Source organism: Saimiri boliviensis, chromosome 5, assembly GCF_048565385.1.
Source record: "Saimiri boliviensis isolate mSaiBol1 chromosome 5, mSaiBol1.pri, whole genome shotgun sequence".
NCBI lineage: Eukaryota > Metazoa > Chordata > Mammalia > Primates > Cebidae > Saimiri > Saimiri boliviensis.
The window spans coordinates 114414853-114437180 of NC_133453.1; the positions used below are offsets into that span (position 1 = coordinate 114414853).

General features: G+C 44.9%; 1 protein-coding gene across 1 annotated transcript; it reads left to right on the top strand.

Moving 5' to 3' along the window:
* Positions 1-196: 196 nt before the first annotated feature.
* Positions 197-11049, top strand: NIFK (nucleolar protein interacting with the FHA domain of MKI67). The gene is made up of 7 exons (XM_003931573.3): positions 197-362; positions 1695-1832; positions 6768-6876; positions 7894-8105; positions 9284-9343; positions 9465-9533; positions 10224-11049. Exons 1-7 carry the CDS (start codon positions 243-245, stop codon positions 10410-10412), a joined length of 897 nt encoding a protein of 298 aa, XP_003931622.1. The 5' UTR covers positions 197-242; the 3' UTR covers positions 10413-11049.
* Positions 11050-22328: the final 11279 nt, after the last annotated feature.

Sequence of the window (22328 nt, forward strand, 5' to 3'; positions counted from 1 at the left end):
GGGCGCGGGAGCCCGCCGCGGCCCAGCCCCAGACACACCCCCGCGCCGCGCCACGCCCCCTACCCCGCCCTCCGCTTCTCGTCACGGCCGGTGCCACGCCCCAGTGCCGCCATGTGTTCATGCCCCGCCCCTCGCCACGCCTTCCCCACCCCCCTACCCCCCCGCGCTTCTCCCGGGTCCTGATTCTACTTCCGGAGGACTTGGGAGCCCGACGTTTCCGGGAGCGCCGCGTGGAGTTAGTGATGGCCGCTTTTGGCATGGCGGCGTTTTCTGGTCCTGCTGCGTCAGTCTTGTCGCTTAACCCGCAAGAAGATGTCGAGTTTCAAAAGGAGGTGGCGCAGGTTCGCAAGCGCATAACCCAGGTGAGCAGGCGGCCTAGCCCAGGCTGCGAGTAGGGGAGACGCGCCGGGTCTAGGGGGTTTCTGCGGTTGCGCAGTTCCCGGCCCGGCTCCTCTTGCCTTCGCGCCCACCTTGGTCACCTCCAGGGTCTCCCAACCGGATTCGCCTGAATCAGGGACCGACCTCGAGCTTGCAGGCCACGGTTTCCCGGACTGAAGGGTTTACGCTGGTCAGTCCATTATGGAGGGTTTGGCCGCTGAGGAGTCGGAGCCTTCCTGTGGAGAGTAAGAGGGAGGTGTTGGGGTAACGGAAGCGGAGGAAGGAACCCGCTGGAGGCAATGGGCTCCCGTACCGCAGGTTATCTCCGGGTTAGAGCTGTCACTGCCGCGTTGCCTCCGAAAACGGGGGCCCCAGACTTACCACTTTCGGGAGGTGTGTATGCCGGGTTGGAGATCTGAGAGTTATTAAAATACTTTATTTGCCAAGTTGTACTTGCTGACTAGGGCCCCTGACATCCCTTATACTTTCTATGCTTTTTAGTTTAAAATGCACCGGGGAACTTAGACTTTCTTGTTACAGAGGTAAGGGTATGACGACTGAGACGCTGAAAGGCTAATCTGTACTGTGAGAGTTAACAGTCCTCTGGAAAAGTTTTCGATGAAGTGCGAGTAAACAGTGTGCATACAAAGTGAAGGGCACAGTTATGTAGAGTCCTCCGGGCAGAAGATCTAAAATGGCTTGTTCAGAGATATCCTTGCTTATCCGCTGATTGACATAGTTACTGAGCACTGACATTTTACTGAGTGGTGGGGTGCCAGGCTGGAGAGACAGTCGACTACTGCTCAGCCACGCCCTTGTGGGTAGAGACGTTAAACAGCCAGTTCTTTAATTACTGCTGTGGTAAGTGGAAATGCAGAGTAGGTTTTTGGGCCGAGGGCTAGGACTAGGAGTTTTGCAAGCTTTGTTGCAATGTGATTTTCTTATTTTAAAAATCTTTAGCCCGGCGCTGTGGCTCACGCCTGTAATCCCAGCAGTTCGGGAGGCCAAGGAGGGGGGGGGCTCACTGAGGTCAGGAGTTCGAGACCAGCCTGGCCAACATGGTGAAATCCTGTCTGTACTAAAAATACAAAAAAAGTAGCGGGGCGTGGTGGCAGGTGCCTTTAATCCCCAGCTACTCGGGAGGCTGACGCAGGAGAATTGCTTGAACCTGAGCAGCGGAGGTTGCAGTGAGCCGAGATTGGGCCACTACACTCCAGCCTGGACAACAAGAGGGAAACTCCGTCTCAAAAAAAAAAAAAGAAAGAAAGAAAGAAAAGAAAAAAAATACTTAATTTACCTGGTCTTTATGTCTTCAGCGAAAAAAGCAAGAACAACTTACTCCTGGAGTCGTCTATGTGGGCCACCTGCCTAACCTACTTGACGAAACCCAGATCTTTTCCTATTTCTCCCAGTTTGGCACTGTGACACGGTTCAGACTGTCCAGAAGTAAAAGGGTAAGATTTCTATAGTTGGGTTTGATGTTTTGTTTTTCAAATGTGTATTATCTTTGACACGAAAGAGCACGTTCACTTATGTGTTATTGCTTATCAGATTTCATTCCAAAAAGAGAGTGGCTGAGGTTTAGAAGCTGAAACAGCCACAGGAGCAAAATCAGTATTATTGTAAAAGTTTGTTTTTTACATTGCTCCAAATCCTTACATTAAGTTGACAGTCCTGGTAAATGAACTTCAGTATGAGGACCAGGTTTATCCGTCTTCTTGTATTAGCCTTTGGTACAAGCATCCCTGTAATAGCAAAGGTTTATATAGTGAATAAAGATAAGGGCTCTGGAGTTGGACTGCCAAGCTTTAGGGGCACGCTCTAGCCCTTACTAATTAGAGTGATAATGACCATACCATGCTCAGTGCTGTGATCTGTTAAGTATGAGTCAAACTTTGCAGAAGTATTTAGTCAAAGGTTAAATGAAATATTGAATATAAAATCCTTAGAATTATTGCTTGGCACACAGCAAACACTATATAAGTGTAATTACTATTGTGTTATACCTGCCTTCTAATGAGAAAAAGGTGTATGTAGCTTGTTTCAAGCATAAAGAAGTGACCCGCTTTATTCCACTTTATTTTCTTTTCTTTTTTCTTTTTTCTTTTTTTTTTTTTTTTTTTTTGAGGTGGAGCCTGGCTGTGGCCCAGGCTGCTGGAGTGCAATGGTGCAATCTCGGCTCACAGCAACCTCTGCCTCCTGGGTTCAACTAGTTCTCTGCCTCAGCCTCCTGAGTAGCTGCGATTACAGGTGCCCACCACCACACCTGACTAATTGTTTGTATTTTTAGTAGAGATTGGGTTTCACCATCTTGGCCAGGCTGGTCTTGAACTCCTGACCTCGTGATCCACCCACCTTGGCCTCCCAAAGTACTGGGATTACGGGAGTGAACTGCCACACGTAGCCTACCCACTTTATTTTTTCCCCACACATGAACTTTAATGGATTGTAGCCATAGACACCTATGTGATTTAGCATCTAGGGCATAGGGTGTGCATCCATCATCTGTTAGTTGTCCTAAAGATGCAGATCATAGGTAGAATTGAGGTTCCTAGGCCGGGCGCGGTGGCTCAAGCCTGTAATCCCAGCACTTTGGGAGGCCGAGGCGGGTGGATCACGAGGTCGAGAGATCGAGACCATCCTGGTCAACATGGCGAAACCCCGTCTCTACTAAAAAAATACAAAAAACTAGCTGGGCGTGGTGGCGCGTGCCTGTAATCCCAGCTACTTAGGAGGCTGAGGCAGGAGAATTGCCTGAGCCCGGGAGGCGGAGGTTGCGGTGAGCCGAGATCGCGCCATTGCACTCCAGCCTGGGTAACAAGAGCAAAACTCCGTCTCAAAAAAAAAAAAAAAGAATTGAGGTTCCTTTTTTACCCTTCCCAATGCTCTTCACCTTCTCCTTTAAGTAGGGAATTAAATTCACAAATTCAGTTTTCAGGGCCATATATGTTTTTACTACATTTATAAATGTACATATAGTATTATTTTAAAATTCTATTCTATCCTTCAGCTGAATTTTTTTGTTCAGTAATCTGAGCATTGTTCCTGTAACTCTGGTGCCTTTGTTATCATCGTTGCTTGTTACTTGGGTAACTGAAGTTTATCCACCCTCCTACTGAACATTAGGTTTTGTTTTTTTTGTTTTGATTTGTTTTGTTTTGAGACAATCTCACTGTGTCACTAGGCAGCCATAGTGTTGTGGGGCAATCTCTGCTCACTATATCTGCACCTCCCAGGTTCAAGTGATTCTCCTGCCTCAGCCTTCTGAGTAGCTGGGATTACAGGTACCTGGCTAATTTTTGTATGTTTATTAAAAACAGTTTGACCATGTTGGCCAAGCTGGTCTCGAACTCCTGACCTCAGGTGATCCGCCCATCTTGGCCTCCCAAAATGCTGGGATTACAGCATGAGAGAGTCACTGTACCCACCCCAAACGTTAGGTTTTTTACTACTCTTAACTTTTTAGATGAAGCTGCTATGAAGTCTTTATGCAGGTATAGGCAGATTTTTTTAGAAGAGTATCTTACAGTAAGAAGTAAGTTTTTACCATCATAAAGAAGATAAGCGTTTTAAAAAAAAAAAAAGTTTTACAGCACAAACCAGCACATACACACATGCATGTAAGCATAAGTGAAATAAAAATCAAATGAGACAATGTTTAAACTTGTTTTGTTTGGTGATTTTCTATTTCATTCTACTCACGTTTTATTTTTGGTTTTGTTTTGTTTTGGTTTTGGTTTGGTTTGGTTTGGTTTGGTTTGGTTTGAGACAGAGTCTCACTCTGTCACCTAGGTTGGAGTACAGTGGTACAATCTCAGCTCACTGCAATCTCCACCTCCCGGGTTCAAGTGATTCTCCTGCCTCAGCCTCCCAAGTAGCTGAGATTACAGGTGTGTGCCACCACACCCAACTAATTTTTGTATTTTTAGTAGAGACAGGGTTTCACCATTTTGGCCAGGCTGGTCTCAAACTCCTGACAGGTGATCCACTCACCTCAGCCTCCCAAAGGACTTAGATTACAGGTGTTAGCCACTGCGACTGGCCTAGTTTTGTTTTGTTTTGTTTTAGTATCCTTGTGACCTAAACTTATCCTTTTACCCCCTAAGAAGGTCAAGCTCTGAGTTTGAAAAGTGCAAGTGTTTTTCCCTGTTGCAGTATAGTAATTGTTCCTCCAGCTGTGTGTTTTTATTTCTAGGCTATAGAGAAGTAGAAGAAATAGTGGGGTGATCCTCTCTACAGTCCTTACCTGGAGTTACCCATTATTAACATTCTAACACATTAGCTTCATTTTTTTGTTTCTATATAAACACATACACACACACTTTTTTTTCCTGAACCATTAGAAAAAAGCGACAGTTAGCCGGGCGTGGTGGCTCAAGCCTGTAATCCCAGCACTTTGGGAGGCTGAGGCGGGTGGATCACGAGGTCGAGAGATCAAGACCAACCTGGTCAACATGGTGAAACCCCGTCTCTACTAAAAATGCAAAAAATTAGCTGGGCATGGTGGCGCGTGCCTGTAATCCCAGCTACTCAGGAGGCTGAGGCAGGAGAATTGCCTGAACCCAGGAGGCGGAGGTTGCGGTGAGCCGAGATCGCACCATTGCACTCCAGCCTGGGTGACAAGCGCAAAACTCCGTCTCAAAAAAAAAAAAAAAAAAGAAAAGAAAAAAGCGACAGTTACAATACTTTAAATACTTCATCATAAATCTGACAGTGAGGACATATCGTTCAATATAACCACAGTATAATGGTATATAATGCACTATCTTTGTGTTATGGTTTTTTGTTTGTATGTTTGTTTTGTTTTCTTTTGTTTTTTGAGAAGGAGTCTCGCTCTGTTGCCCAGGCTGGAGTTGAGTGGCACAATCTCAGCAATTTCCACCTCCCAGGTTCATGCCATTCTCCTGCCTCAGCCTCCCAAATAGCTGGGACTACAGGCATGCACCACCACACCCGGCTAATTGTTGTATTTTTTAATAGAGACACGGTTTCAGCATGTTGGCCAGGCTGGTCTGGAACTCCTGACCTCAGGTGATCCACCCACCTCCACCTCCCAAAGTGGTGGGATTACAGGCATGAGCCACCACACCCAGCCTTGTTTTGTTTTTGAGACAGGCTCTCATTCTGTTGCCCAGGCGGAAGTACAGTGACAGGATCATGGCTAACTGCTGCAGCCTTAAACTCCCGGGCTCAAGCAGTTCTCCCACTTCAGCCTCTGAAGTAGCTGGGACTACCAGTGCGTGCCACAACACCAGGATAATGTTTTTTATTTTTCTTTTGTAGAGACAGGGTCTCTCTATGTTGCCCAGGCTGGTGTTGAACTCAGCCTCTAGCAATCTTCCCGCTTCCGCCTCCCAAAGTAGTGGGATTACAGGTGTGAGCCACTGTGCCTGGCCCCTAAAATGTCTTTAGCTATTGTTTTTTGTTACCTGTTCTGAGTCCCTCTCAAGATCTGTGCATTACATTTACTGGTTAAAGCTTCTAAGCCTATCTAGAACCGTCTCCTTGCCCTTTATTGCTCGTTTGGTTTTTCTTGAAGAGTTCTGGCCGTTTGTCTTACAAAAATCCTGCTCACTGAGGAGATGCACGAAAATGAACCATTTCCAGCATTGTTGAGTAGTAAAGCCAAGCTTACTCTAATTTTGACTGTTTGCTTGGTATTTCTAACATTCTGGAATTACTGGGTAAAGTTTTTTTTTAATTACATAACTTATATTTTCAAATCACTTCTCAAAAGATTTATATCAGTTTACACTGATGATACACTTGGTTGAATTTCATGTCTTCCACTTCACCATCTGTCTTTCCCCTCCTCGTGCGGCTGAGACAAAGTTTTGCTCTTGTTGCCCAGGCTGGAGTGCAGTGGCTCAGTCTTGGCTCACTGCAACCTCCACCTCTTGTGTTCAAGCAATTCTTCTGCCTCAGCCTCCTGAGTAGCTGGAATTACAGGCGCACACCACCACACCTGGCTAATTTCTGTATTTTTAGTAGAGATGGGGTTTCACCATGGTGGTCAGGCTGGTCTCGAACTCCTGACCTCATGATTTGTCCACCGCAGCCTCCCAAAGTGCTAGGATTACAGGCGTGAGCCACCACACCCGACTAAAGACTTTTATACAGTGGAGTGGTGGTGTTGAATAAATTCCAGCCATAGGAATTATATATTTATCATATGTAATGAAAATCCCAGAAAATCAGCTGTGTTGAGACTCTTGCATCTTTTCTTTTTCCCATAACAGTCTCCAGAATATGTGAATTAAAGTTAGAATTAAATGCGTCATAATGTTGTAAGTGGCTATATACATTATTTCAAATAATGACGTTTTAGGAATTTAATGATGCATTCAAATCTAATTGTTCTGCTCTTTGTGGCGGATTCTCTGTTGCAGACTGGAAACAGCAAAGGCTATGCATTTGTGGAGTTTGAGTGTAAGGATGTTGCCAAGATAGTTGCTGAAACAATGAACAACTACCTGTTTGGTGAAAGACTCTTGGAGTGTAAGTGCTCCTGTCTCTGTGGTAGCAGGGTTGCCTGGGTGCCTGCTGCTGGTGGGTGACTGGTGGGAAGGGCGGCTTGCTTAACTGCTTGGACATGCCACTTCATCTGTGGGATGACTCTTACAGAATGATGCAAGGATTTCAGTGTGTGTCGCAGGCAGACTCTAATTGGAATTTTTAAATCTCCCAGCATGAGAGCTGTTTTTATTCTAAATGGAACTGGATAAGTTACCTTGGGGACACACGGGAGAAGCAGCTAACCCATGCTTATGGGCTATGAAAGACTAATCTGGGCAAGTAGCATTGACATTGAAACATGAAGACTAAACAGGAGCCAGCCAGGGGAAAGGACAGAAGTGAAGACAGACCATTCCCAGCTGAGGGACAGTGAATGCCAAACCAGAGCTGCCTGACCATTTGGCTGTGAGGGAATGTGAGGAAAAGTAGCAACAGATGAGGGAGCAGGGAGAGGCTTCAGGTCAGGCTACTGAAGGCTTTCTAAGTCAGCGAGTTCAGAATTTATCCTGAGGGCAGTGGGATAGCAGCAAAGGTCAGGAATTGCATGGCAGAATCCATCTAAATGGCAGTGGCTGTAGCTCTTTCACACTAGAGAAGCTGGAAGGCGTCGAGGAGTGACAGCACCAGACTAGAAATTCATCCTGCAGAAAGGAGCCAGGGCAGCCCCGACCCTGCCGTCCACAGAGTGCAGAGAGCATCCGTCTCCAGCTCCTGCTGCCCTTGGGAGGCAGAGTGAAGTTTCTAGCTTCCCTGTGCCCATGGTGGCCTGTGGCCATCTTAGGTACCCACGTTCACAGCGGACAAGGCTGCCCAGGTAGCATCTCTATTCACTTCCCATTGCTGTGAGAGGAGCCGGGATTACAGGTGTGAGCCACTGTACCCAGCCACGTCATGATGCTTATGTGAGGAATGGCACTGGGGAGATGTAAAGTTAACATTAAAATCCCTTTCCTACCATTTGGTTGATACTTTTTATATTTTTTTTCTTTTTAAAAATAGGTCGTCTTATGCCACCTAAAAAAGTACATAAAGAACTCTTTAAAGACTGGAATGTTCCATTTAAACAGCCATCATATCCATCAGTGAAACGGTATAATCAGAATCGGACACTAACACAAAAGCTACGGATGGAGGAGCGATTTAAAAAGAAAGAAAGGTTACTCAGGAAGAAATTAGCTAGAAAGGGAATTGATTATGATTTTCCTTCTTTGGTAAATATTTCTTCGTCAAATCTTTTTTTGTGATTTGTTGTGGGGAGGGGAGGGAGCGGCTTTGAATCTCGTAAAGTACCTAGCCTAGTGCTTACCACAACCTTGGCTCACTGTAGCCTTCGCATCCTGGGTTCAAGTGATTCTCCTGCCTCTAGCCTCCCAAGTAGCTGGGATTACAGGTGCATACTGCGATGCCCAGCTAATTTTTGTATTTTTAGAGATGGGTTTCTCCATGTTGGCCAGGCTGGTCTTGAACTCCTGACCTCAGGTGATCTGCCCACCTCAGCCTCCCAAAGTGCTGGGATTACAGGTGTAAGCCACCATGCCCAGCCAGTTTTTTAACTAATTTTTTTTTTTTTTTTTTTTTTTTTTTTTTTTTTAAGTAGAGTCTTGCTCTGTTGTCCATTCTAGAATGCGGTGGCACAATCTTGGCTCACTGCAACTTCCACCACGCAGGTTCAAGCAATTCTCCTGCCTTACCCTCCTGAGTCGCTGAGATTCCAGGTGTGCACCACCACACCAGGCTAATTTTTTTTATTTTTAGTAGAAATGCGGTTTCGCCATGTTGGCCAGTCTGGTCTCAAACTCCTGATCTCAGGTGATCATCCACCTCAGCCTCCGAAAGTGCTGGGATTACAGAGAGTCACTGTGCCTGGCCTGGCTACACTTTTGAAACATTGTACATTCTTCCTAAAACATGAGATCAGATTCTGTTATTTCCATTATACAGAAGAGGAAGTGTCCTTTAAGGAGACAATCTGATTGAACCTTAGGCCCTGGTACTCTTGTGAACCCATCTGGGAACTGAGACAGTGAAGCTTGAAAAGAAGTATGCGAGCACTGCTTTCCCTGAACTTCACTTGTGACTTAGGGGAGGTGAGGGCGGCCTGCCTTTGCACATTCTTCCTGCTTCCACCCTCCTGAATTCAGGATTCTGTGAGTCCGTGAGCTCCAGATTTTGGCCTTCCTTGCAACCTCTGCCGCTCTGTCCGCTCCTCAGCGGGCTTCTCCTAGTTCTGCCCTTTGCTTGAGATTATTCACTGTATTGATGAGTTTTGCTTTTTAAATTGAAATGCTCTGTCATTAGGGAGGATTTACTGATAATATATATGAGGATCTAATGCTAAGTTTAAAAAGAAAAGATATGAGACTGTTAATTTATAACTTCTTTATTAAAGATTTTACAGAAAACGGAAAGTATTTCAAAAACTAATCGTCAGAAGTCTACAAAGGGCCAGGTAAAATTTTTTTTAATCGTTTTACATGCCCAATATTAGAGAAAGATAAGCAGGAAAACATTTAAGACTACTATAACTGATCAATATTCAAACTGATGTGTCTTTTAAAATTTATTTTAAGGTTTTACATAAGAAGAAGGAAAAGGTTGTAGGCACTCTTGACACTCCTGAGAAGACTGTGGATAGCCAGGTAAAATTGTCTCCAGTATTCCGGACACCAGGTATTATACAAGTAATCTGAAGAAAGAAAGGCAGTTTCTGCCACTCTCATTTTAAGATTTCAAATTGAATATTGTCACATTTCATAGATCTTTATTGTTGATTTAGCAATTTTCTGCATAGCACCTTTTTTGTTTGTTTGTTTTTTGAGACGGAGTTTCGCTCTTGTTACCCAGGCTGGAGTGCAATGGTGCGATCTCGGCTCACGGCAACCTCCGCCTCCTGGGTTCAGGCAATTCTCCTGCCTCCGCCTCCTGAGTAGCTGGGATTACAGGCACGCGCCACCATGCCCAGCTAATTTTTTGTATTTTTAGTAGAGACAGGGTTTCACCATGTTGACCAGAATGGTCTCGATCTCTTGACCTCATGATCCACCCGCCTCGGCCTCCCAAAGTGCTGGGATTACAGGCGTGAGCCACGCGCCCGGCCCTGCATAGCGCCTTATAATGGAACATGCTATGTTCCAATTAATTGTGAATTTCTGTACTAAATTTGATAAGCATCTCAGTTCTTTATTCTTTACAATAGTGTCACCAAAAGATTGAAACAGGCCTAAAATAATGTGGTAAAACTTGTGAAAATAGAAGAGAGGTGATACTTTGGGTACAGTCATAATCTTGTTCTGCATTTAAATATTATAATCTTGACTTGTCGAATCCAGGGCCCCACACCAGTTTGTACACCAGCATTTTTGGAGAGACGAAAATCTGAAGTGGCTGAAATGAATGATGATGATGAAGATAATGAAATAGTTTTCAAACAGCCCATATCCTGTGTAAAAGAAGAAATACAGAAGACTCAAACACCTACACGTTCACGGAAGAAAAGACGAAGAAAAAGCAATCAGTGATTTTTAATGTATTATATTTTCTGAAAAATATAATATTTTTATGAGAGTGGACTTTGTATTTTACTAAGAATGAAATGCAACCCTTGACAAGACCGTCAGAGGAAAAATCCACTGTGTGGTCAGGTTAAGGAAAGCAGTCTGTAATTTGGGATTGCCTGCCCTTAGCTGAAATACAAGCGTGCAGACTGGTGTGCAGTGGCTGGGCTGACGTTGCCTCTTTGTCCTGTCTCTGTTTTTCTTTTGACATGTCATAGCTCTCCTTAGTTACTCTGCCTGGATAGAAAGGTGACCACTAAGTGCAGGTTCAGTACTAACCTGCAGCCTTTTCTGTCAGCACCAGTCTTGTTTGTCCATCTGCATGATTTGTCAGGGACATTAACTCGTGAGGGTGCTTTAGATTTCAACATCACATGGTTGAAGCTGGAAGTTAAATTATATGTAGAGTGAGAACACAGTTCCAGCCTTAGCACAGATTTATGTATTCAGATTTTAATAGACATTAAAAAATGACTCATTTTTACAAATCATTTTAAATTAGTTTTTGTTGGGCTAGCATGGATTTTATACTAGTATCGTCAGTGAGTAATTGTATTTCAAGATTCAAACAATAACCAGCAAATAAACTTTTTTTCTACAATTCATTTGTTTGCGAATAGGACTTGGGAGTCATTGGGGAAAAACAATGGTAAATTTTTCTCTTCATTAGCAAATTCAGATTCATTATAAACATTGCCATCAGGTGTAGTAGCTCATGCCTGTAATCCCAGCACTTTGGGAGGCTGAAGCAGGAGGATTACTTAATGCCAGGGTTTGGAGACCAGCTGGGCAACATGATGAGATCCCCACTCTACAAAGAATTTTAAAAATTAAGCCAGGGACAGTGACTCACGCCTGTAATTCCAGCACTCTGGGAGGCCGGGGCAGGAAGATCACAGGTCAAGAGATTGAGACCATGCTGGCCAACATGGTGAAACCTCGTCTCTACTAAAAATAAGAGATGGGCGTGGTAGCGAATACCCGCAATCCCAGCTACTCAGGAGGCTGAGCAGGAGAATTGCTTGACTCCGTGAGGCGGAGATTGCAGTGAGCCAAGATCTCGCCACTGCATTCCATCCTGGGTGACAAAGTGAGCCTCTTATCTCAAAAAAAAAAAATAAAAGAAAAGGGCTTAATTGAAAAAATATCCCATTTGTGAAAATATACAGCATTTGAAGGCTATTCGTTGTATTAATTACCAGCAGGAGCTTTTCAGAAAATACATGAACTTACCGCATCATTGAAGCAGTAGTCACCAGTGCACTTCATTTGCTCCCACCGACTTGGCCATCAGCAGCAGTTCCGTGGATTTTTGACAGAAATAGAAACAGAATACCCTGACTCACCCTACCTACCACACAGCAGTTTGATGGCTCAGCAGTGATAAAGATTTACCTAGACTTATGAGTTCAGGGCCAAGACTTAAAATTTCTGAGTAAGAACACTCAGCTATTTTCATCAAATACTGAACAGCTTCAGAAAGTAGATTTTGCTGCAAACTTGCTGTTTCTTCATGGATTTAAGTCAATGAATTCAATTTAGAATTAAAAGCTAAAACCACTTACATTCAAAACTTACAAGGCTGAAAAGTCACTTTGATGACATTTGACTTGTAAGTAATACCAGCTACTTTATATACTTCCTGTGCTGTGAAAGTTAAAAGCTGTGAGATCTACATTCCCATTCACATATTTACAGCAGTTATATTTTCCAACCTAAAACTGTGGTTCCAACAGTGTTTTCAGACCTCAGTAAAAGTGCAAAGGAAATGTCCGTATCTCAAAATCTGTGTAACTGAGGGACTGCAAACCTTCCACCTATCTTTCAACAGAAGGTGACTAACAGCAGAGTAGTAACATGCTAGTACATGCCATGACAGAAAGGTAATAGAATTCTGCAAAAGATTTTCAAGTGAGGAATATACTCAATTGAAATCATACTTGGAGGCCAGGCGCAGTGGGTCACGCCTGTGATCCCAGCACTTTGGGAGGCTGAGGTGGGTGGATCACCTGAGGTCAGGAGTTCGAGACCAGCTTGGCCAACATGGCAAAACCCTATCTTTACTAAAAATACAAGTATTAGCCAGGCATGGTGGCTGGCCCCTGTAATCCCAGCTTACTCCAGAGGCTGAGCCAGGAGAATCGCTTGAATGCGGGAGGTGGAGGTTGCAGTGAGTGGAGATTGTGCCACTGCACTCCAGCCTGGGTGACAGAGTGAGACTCCATCTCAGAAAAAAAAAAAAAAAAGAAAAAACATACTTTTGTGGGGCACCTGTAATTCCAGCACTTTGGGAGGCCCAGGCGGGTGGATCATGAGGTCAAGAGTCAAGACCAGCCTGACCAATATGGTGAAACCCTGTCTCTATGTAAAAAAAAAAATTAATTAAATAAAATACAAAAATTAGCTGGATATGGTGGCACACACCTATAGTCCCAGCTACTTGGGAGGCTGAGGCACAAGAATCGCTTGAACTCAGGAGGTGGTTGCAGTGAACCAAGATGGTGCCATTGCACTCTAGCCTGGGTGACAGAGTAAGACTGTCTCAAAAAAAAAAAGTAAGAAATCATACTCGGCCAGGGATGGTGGCTTATGCCTATAATCCTAGCACTTTGGGAGGCCAAGGCAGGTGGATCACCTGAGGTCAGGAGTTCAAGACCAGCCTGTCCACCTCGTCTCTACTAAAAACAAAAATTAGCCTGGCGTGGTGGTAGGCGCCTGTAATCCCAGCTACCCAGGAGGCTGAGGCCAGAGAATCACCTGAACCTCGGAGGCAGAGGTTGTAGTGAGCCGAGATCACACCACTGCACACTAGCCTGGGTGACTAGTGAAACTCTGTCTCTAAATATATATATATATATAATGTTACTGCAGATCAACATCAGCAGGTGGGCATCTCCAAGCAACGTTGATAGGAAACACTAGCTTCACATCTTCTACAAAAATGAATTCAAAATGTATCACAGACCTAAATGTAAAACATAAAACTAAAACACTTAAACCAGCACGGTTGCTCACACTTGTAATCCCTGCACTTTGGGAGGCTGAGGCAGTGGCAGGGGCTGAGGTTGGAAGTTTGAGACCAGCCTGACCAACATGGAGAAACCCCACCTCTACTAAAAATACAAAAGTACCAGGGCATGGTGGAGGTTGTGGGGAGCCAAGATCTCACCATTGCACTCCAGCCTGGGCAACAGAGGGAAACTCTGTCTCAAAAAAAAAAAAAAAACTTTTATAAGAAAACAGAAAAATCTTCATGACCTGTTAAACACATGAAACCAAAAGCATGATCTATAAATCTATAAAAAGGAAAAGTTGATAAATTGGAATTAATCAGAATTTAAAACAACTTTTTAGAACAACTTACTTTATTTATTTATTTTTTTTTTTTTTGAAACGGAGTTTTGCTCTTGTTACCCAGGCTGGAGTGCAATGGCGTGATCTCGGCTCACTGCAACCTCCGCCTCCTGGGTTCAGGCAATTCTCCTGCCTCAGCCTCCTGAATAGCTGGGATTACAGGCACACGCCACCATGCCCAGCTAATTTTTTGTATTTTTAGTAGAGACAGGGTTTCACCATGTTGACCAGGATGATCTCGATCTCTTGACCTCGTGATCCACCTGCCTCGGCCTCCCAAAGTGCTGGGATTACAGGCGTGAGCCACCGCGCGCGCCTGGCCCAAAATTTAAAACTTCCTTGGTAAGGAGTCTTTCTGAACCCATTCTGGTTCAGGGCTGGTCAATTAGAAAAAAAAAAAAAAAGGCAGCTGGGTGCAGTGGCTCACGTCTGTACTCCCAGCACTTTGGGCGGCTGAGGCAGGCAGATCACAAGGTCAGGAGTTCAAGACCAGCCTGGCCAACTGGTGAAATCCCATCTCTATTAAAAATACAAAAATTGGCTGGACATGATGATGCGTGCCTTTAATCCCAAGCTACTCAGGAGGCTGAGGCAGGAGATTTGCTTGGACCCGGGAGGCGGAGGTTGCAGTGAGCTGAGATCATGCCATTGGGCTCCAGCCTGAGTGACAAAGCAAGACTCCGTCTCCTGGGGAGAAAAAAAAACCATGAAAGACACTTAAGAGAATGAAAAGACAAACCGGACTAGGTGAAAATATGTGCAAAATAGACCTCTCAGCTGGACACAGAAGTTCACATCTGTAATCTCAGCACTTTGGGAGCCTGAGGCAGGCAGGTCACTTGAGGGCAGGAGTTCAAGTCCATCCTGGCCAACTTGATGAAAACCCATCTCTAAAAATCCAAAAACCAGACAGGCGTGGTGGCACATGCCTGTAATCCCAGCTACTCAGGAGGCTGAGGCAGGAGAATTACCTGAACCTGGGAGGCTGAAGTTGCAGTGAGCTGAGATCATGCCACTGTACTCCAGCCTGGGCGACAGAGCAAGACTCTTATCCCAACCTCTTCCCCCCCAAAAAAAGATCTCGCAAAACAATCAGTTTGAATTGTCACAGGGAACCTAATATCTGCCTTTTGACCATAAAATAGGAAGTAAAAATGACTTTTTAACACTTGTATTCCATTTAAGGACTCAGGTGGCCTGGGGGTGGCTCACGCCTATAATCCCAGCACTTTGGGAGGCCGAGGCAGACGGATGACGAGGTCAAGAGTTCGAGACCAGCCTGGCAAACATGGTGAAACCCCATCTCAAATACAATACAAAAAAATAGCTGGGTGTGGTGGTGTGCTTGTGATCCCAGCTACTCAGGAGGCTGAGGCAGGAGGATCGCTCGAACCCAGGAGGTGGAGGTTGCAGTGAACCGAGATTGTGCCATTGCACTCCAGCCTGGGTGACAGGGCAAGACTCCATCTCAAAAAAAACAAAAAAAGAAGGACTCAGGTACATCATGAAATATGCGATTAAAATATATATATGCAGTAATTAATACTTATTACATGTCTGCATATGTAAGATATTATTGTAAACATTTAAAATGTATTAACACATTTCATCAGAACAACTCTATGTAATACATATTACTCTTCCCATCTGAAAGATGAGTAAACTGAAGCCCAGGAATCTTAGGTAGCTTGCCCGCAGATTGCATAAGGTCAGCCAGTTGAAGTGACTCAAGCCTTTAAAGTTTACTTTCAGCAGGATTAGCATAAATGCTAGATTATTCGTGGCCACGGAATGGAAAAGGGCTGGGTACAGTGGCTCACGCCTGTAATCCCAGCACTTTGAGAGGCTGAGATGAGATGGAAGGATTGTGTGAGCTCAGGAGTTGAGACACCAGTGAGTGCTGGAGGATACCACTGCACTCCGCTCTGGGTAAGAGAGCAAGACCCCTTCTCTAAAAACAACAGCGAGAAGCAAAAGGCTTGCATTGGCAAGACCTGGTCACTTTCCTTTTCTGTTGTTTTTTGTTTTTACTTGCTTTTTTTTTTTTTTTTTTTTTTGAGACAGAGTGTCACTGTGATACCCAGGCTGGAGTGCAATAGCTCAGCTCACTGCAACCCCCACCTCTCAGGTTCAAGCAATTATCTTTTTTTTTTTTTTTTTTTTTTTTGAGACGGAGTTTCGCTCTTGTTACCCAGGCTGGAGTGCAATGGTGCGATCTCGGCTCACCGCAACCTCTGCCTCCTGGGTTGAGGCATTTCTCCTGCCTCAGCCTCCTGAATAGCCGGGATTACAGGCACGAGCCACCATGCCCAGCTAATTTTTTGTATTTTTAGTAGAGACGGGGTTTCACCATGTCGACCAGGATGGTCTCGAACTCTCGACCTCGTGATCCACCCGCCTCGGCCTCCCAAAATGCTGGGATTACAGGTTTGAGCCACCGCGCCTGGCCTCAAGCAATTATCTTGCCTCAGCCTCTGGAGTAGCTGGGATTACAGGCACCTGCCACCACACCCAGATAACTTTTTTGTTTTTGTTTTTGTGTTTTTGTGAGGGAGTTTCACTCTTGTTACCCAGACTGGAGTGCAAGACGTGATCTCGGCTCACTGCAACCTGTGCCTCCCAGGTTCAAGCAATTGTCCTGCCTCAGCCTCCCGAGTAGGTGGGATTACAGGTGCACGCCACCGCACCCAGCTAATTTTGTATTTTTAGTAGAGATGGGGTTTCTCCATGTTGGTCGCGCTGGTCTCGAACTCCTGATCTCAGGTGATCTGCCAGCCTGGGCCTCCCAAAGTGCTGGGATTATAGGTGTGAGCCACCGTGCCCGTCCGACTTCCTTTTTCACTGTTTTGTTTTCCTTCCCCAAGTTATTGGTAGAGGGACCTAGTGACTTTATGAATCAGAGGCAGAAACGGGGCACTGGGGCACACGTGGAAGGAAGGCCAACAAGATTTCTAGTCTTAAATGGTCAGCCTTGAAATAGCTGAGAGCAATATAACACTAGGTGGCAGTAGATCCCAGGCAGTTGAAATTTACGGTCAGCCTGGCACGGTGGCATGAGCCTGAAGTCCCAGCTTCTGAAGAGGCTGAGGCATGCAGAAAGAATCTACAGTTAACTCATTGCACTTCAAGAGACTGGCAAAACCACAAAATTATTAAGGAGATTTGTACCCTAGTGTTGTTTTTTTTTTTTTTTTTTTTTAAGATGGAATCTCACTCTGTTGTCCGGGCTGGAGAGCAATGGCACGATCTCAGCTAACTGCAGCTTCTGCCTCCTGGGTTCAAATGATTCTCCTACCTCAGTCTCCTAAATAGCTGGGATTACAATGCCTGGCTAATTTTTGTATTTTTAATGGAGACTTCACCATGTTGGCCAGGCTGGTCTTGAACTCCTGACCTCAAGTGATCCCGCCCTCCCCACCTTGGCCTCCCAAAGTTCTGGGATTATAGACAAGAACCACCATGCCCAGCCAACATATCTTTTCAAAAAGAACTCCCTTAGAAATATAATTTTATAGACATATGAACACACATATATACAGCACACCAATTTCTACGCTACTACAGGACAGAAACTACCACTATCAAATGCCTCTTAAGCAGCTTGGTGCTGAGGAAACATATTTCCAATAGTTAGCCATTGGTGAAAATATATTTGCCTAATGGGTTTGGATCACCAGCAATATGACATTCCAATGACATGAACCATGAAAATGTTTACCTTATGAATTTGTGTATAAAGATGAAGAAATAGAACTTTCATTGATTCTACAATATCTACAGACAAGTTTTTTTTTTTTTTTTTAATTAGAGATGAAGTCTCACTATATTGCCCAGGCTGGTCTCCAACTCCTGGCCTCAAGCAGTCCTCCCGCCTTGACCTCTCAAAACGTTTTGGTTTGATTTATACTGGTTTTTAGAGACAAGATCTCACTGTGTCACCCAGGCTAGAGCACAGTAGCACAGTCATAGCTCACTGCAGCCTTAAACTCCTGGCCTGAGGTGATCCTCCCACCCTGGCCCTCCTGAGTAGCTGAAACTACAGGAACTTGCACAAGGCCCAGCTAATTTTTTTTCTTGAGCCGGAGTTTTGCTCTTATCCCTCAGGCTGGAGTGCAATGGCATGGTCTCGGCTCACTGGAACCTCCACCTCCCAGGTACAAGGGATCCTCCTGCCTCAGCCTCCCACAGAGGTGGAATTACAGGTATGTGCCACCATGCTTGGCTGATTTTTAGTAGAGATGGAGTTTTACCATGTTGGCCAGGCTGGTCTCAAACTCATGGCCTCAGGTGATCTGCCCACCTTAGCCTCCTAAAGTACTGGGATTACAGTCATGAGCCACTGTGCCCAGCCTTTTTTTCTTTCTTTCTTTCTTTCTTTTTTTTTTTTTTAATAGAAATGGGTCCTCGGTATGCTGCCCGGGCTATTTGGGAATTCCTGGCCTCAGGTGATTCTCCTCTCTTGATGTCCCAAACCTCTAGGGTTACAGGCATGAGCCACTGCCCCTGAACAGCAAATAATTGTATATAATTATATACAATGTATATAAATGTCCTTAGGTGTATATTAAAATGATGGCTCTGTTTTAAAAAGAAAATTTCACACAGGAGAACTTTGCTTTAGTACCACAATCACTGTAAACACCATCCGTAGCCCATGGTGTTCAGAGGATTACCTGTTTTCCAGTCTCTGGGCCATTTTGGTTTTATTTGTTATTCATGAGGCCTGAATTATAAACATGAAGTAAACACTGGCCTTAGAATTTGGAGCATTTTTCTACTTCAGCTAGTAAACCTCAAAGTTTTGGAAATATTTTTCAAGTTACATATAGATGATCTATTTCTGTGCTTTTTTCTCTCCAAAACAAATAAAAACAAAATAATTAAACTATTGGACTAGTTTACCTTAGGCAACAGTTAATGTCCCGTCCCATTGATCCAGTTAGGGAATGTTTCACATACCTGTCTACAAATTTCTCCTGTTCCAGTAACTGATCTGTTTTATAATTAAGTAGCTTACCAGTTATTGCAGTGGCCTGCTCTGCTTAAGTGTGTATTAACAAAATAAAACAAACTTGTACCAGTCTCGCAGACATTACCTTTCTTTGCTGATAGTGACCAATTTTGGAATCTCTCCTGTTATAAATAAATGCTGTCAACCTTACAAAGCCCAGGAAAGGAAATCCAGACATCTGATAGTTGCCAAACATGGTTTCCGCAGTAAATGTGCCATGAGTAATGCTGCTGTTCTCTGCACCTTCATTCACAGGTTGTGTGATTTGGTTATTCAAAACAGGGGTGGGCTGGTTTGGGGGAAAGTAGGAATCCTGCAAGAGGAACCAAGGAAAACACCCTAATTTTTTTTTTTTTTGAGACAGAGTTTCACTCTTGTTTTTTTGTTTTTGTTTTCGTTTTTTTTTTTTGAGACGGAGTTTCGCTCTTGTTACCCAGGCTGGAGTGCAATGGCGCGATCTCGGCTCACCGCAACCTCCGCCTCCTGGGTTCAGGCAATTCTCCTGCCTCAGCCTCCTGAGTAGCTGGGATTACAGGCACGAGCCACCATGCCCAGCTAATTTTTTTGTATTTTTAGTAGAGACGGGGTTTCACCATGTTGACCAGGATGGTCTTGATCTCTTGACCTCGTGATCCACCCGCCTTGGCCTCCCAAAGTGCTGGGATTACAGGCGTGAGCCACCGCACCCGGCTGGAAAGCACCCTAATTATCTGACACGAAAGAGAACTGTTGAGATGTTTTTGGCAATGATACAGGATAGTCACTGGCAGTTTTTTCTTCTGAAAGAGTGTGGTCAATTTTTCTTCTATTTCTCCCTTTTTTTTTTTTTTTTTTTTTTTTTTTTTTGAGACAGAATTTCACTCATGTTGCCTACGCTGGAGTGCAATGGTGCGATTTCAGCTCACCACAATCTCCTCTTCCCAGGTTCAAGCGATTCTCCTGCCTCAACCTCCCGAGTAGCTGGGATTATAGGAATGCGCCAACATGCCCCGTTAATTTTGTATTTTTAGTAGAGACAGGGTTTCTCCATGTTGGTCAGGCTGGTCTCAAATTCCCGGCCTCAGGTGATCTGCCCACCTTGACCTCCGGAAGTGCTGAGATAGCAGATGCGAGCCACTGCACTCAGCCTTCTATTTCTCTTTTTTTTTTTTTTTTTTTTTTTTTGAGACGGAGTTTCGCTCTTGTTACCCAGGCTAGAGCTCACCGCAACCTCTGCCTCCTGGGTTCAGGCAATTCTCCTGCTTCAGCCCCCTGAGTAGCTGGGATTACAGGCATGTGCCACCATGCCCAGCTAATGTTTCGTATTTTTAGTAGAGACCGGGTTTCACCATGTTGACCAGGATGGTCTCGATCTCTTGATCTCGTAATCCACCTGCCTCAGCCTCCCAAAGTGCTGGGATTACAGGCTTGAACCACCGCGCCCAGCCCCCGACCGACATTTTTATTTCTTTTTAGAGCAAACTGTTTTCACCAGCTTCCGGAAGTTACAAATCCGTTTGCTTCATCTTTTGCTCTGCTTTAGAAAAATGTAAAAGTGTACTGTAGGGCAGTTTTCTTTTTCCAGACATTTTTGTGCTGCTGATTGGTCTGAAAAATATTCTTCTAATCAATAATTATATACTTGAGACATTCATGGACAGGTTAAGAATGAGAGGATCCCTTTGGAAGGAGCAAGGCAACAAAGACCCGAGTTCATAGATCACACTTGTGTTAGGGAGCTTGTCTCAAACTTCTGTGGTGCTTAGCATCCAAACTGGTGTAACACAGATGATCCCTCCTAGTTGAGTCCTGGGCCTGTCCTTAACCCTGCGTCCCAGATCTGTCCTGTTCATGGTTCTTATTCTTCTTGCTCTCATTTAATGGGATTGGGAGCAAGGGGTACAGATTTCTTTTCTTTTCTTTTCTTTTTTAGATGGAGTTTCACTCTGTTGCTTAGGCTGGAGTGCAGTGGCACGATCTTGGCTCACTGCAACCTCTGCCTCCCAGGTTCAAGCAATTCTCCTGCCTCAGCCTCCTGAGTAGCTGGGATTACAGGCATGCACCACTACACTCAGCTAATTTTTGTATTTTAGTAGAAATAAGGTTTCACCATGTTGGCCAGGCTGGTCTTGAACTCCTGACCTCAGGTGATCCACCTGCCTCAGCCTCCTAAAGTGCTGGGATTACAGGGGTGAGCCACTGTGCCCAGCCAGGGTGCAGATTTTACATCTACCCCTACAGGCCATGGATTTGGCCACAGAAACTCACCTGTGGCATATCATAGCATAATTGGCAGTGTTTTCTTTTTTAATGATACATAAAATTGTAAAGGGTCTTATATCCACAAGTGTCTTGGATTTGATGAATAATTATGATGCTGGCCACATGCAAGCTATCCATGGCTCTATCCAGGCGGCTGTAGATGCCCCACAGTTGCCATGCTCACCTGTATCTCTCTTTTTTTTTTTTTTTTTTTTTTTTTTTTTTTTGAGATGGAGTCTTGAGCTATCGCCCAGGCTGGAGTGCAGTGGCACAATCTCAGTTCACTGCAACCTCTGCCTCCCAGGTTCAAGTAATTCTCCTGCCTAAGCCTCCCAAGTAGCTGGGATCACCGGCGGGTGGCACCACACCCAGCTAATTTTTGTATTTTTAGTAGAGACAGGATTTCACCATGTTGACCAGGCTGGTCTTGAACTCCTGACCTCAGGTGATCCACCTGCCTCGGCCTCCCAAGGTGCTGGGATTACAGGCATGAGCCATTGCACCTGGCCTCACCTGTATCTCCTAGCTCCCAGTACATCATGTTTTTCTATCACTATTAGCTACTTATTTTCCTACTTCCCCCATCCATTCAATGGAAATCTTTCTCTGTAACTCATTTTCCTTTTTTGGAAACGGCACTCTGTAAACCAGAGGCATTGCCTTTTATTTCTTCTCTTACTGGATTATTTTTTTGCCTCCCAGGGATTGAAACTAACTACTTTCCATAAAGCTCTGGCCGCAGTGGTGGTGAAGGCAGGAGACACAGGTGGAAGGGGATGGAGATTTTCTTCTGGCCATGTGGAAACTTGCTGGGGTGCGTGGTGGAGCCCTGATCCCTCTCTGAGCCTACGCACTTGTATCAGGGAGAGAAGGCACTGAATTAGCCAGTTAAGGTCCCTCCTGCCCTAACTTCTAGAGTTCATTTGAGCCCCACAAATCCTCACTGCCTAAGAAGTTCTGATGCGATCCCCAGCTTTCCCTGGTGAGGGACAGCTCCAGATTGTGCTGACCAGAGCAATCACGGCCTCCTGCCTGGCAGGGTAAATAGCCACAGTCAACGCACATCCGCAGCCACGCTCCTCCACCACCTTGACTGATCTGTCCTGCCTGTCACAGATCAGTGCCTAACATCAGAGAGCGTTTCTGAGGTACAAATACTAGGAACACAGGAAGATGAGCACAAACTCAAAGAGCCAGGGGACAGACCCCACTGTAATTGTTTACCATCTGTCTCCCTCGGACTGTGCCCGGTTCAATCTTGGGCTCACCCCCTC

Coding starts and splice junctions, on each gene's coding strand:
- NIFK (XM_003931573.3), top strand. CDS start 243: ATGGCCGCTTTTGGCATGGCGGCGTTTTCTGGTCCTGCTGCGTCAGTC. Junction 1,833..6,767: donor GACTGTCCAGAAGTAAAAGG/GTAAGATTTCTA, acceptor TCTCTGTTGCAG/ACTGGAAACAGCAAAGGCTA. Junction 9,534..10,223: donor AGAAGACTGTGGATAGCCAG/GTAAAATTGTCT, acceptor TGTCGAATCCAG/GGCCCCACACCAGTTTGTAC.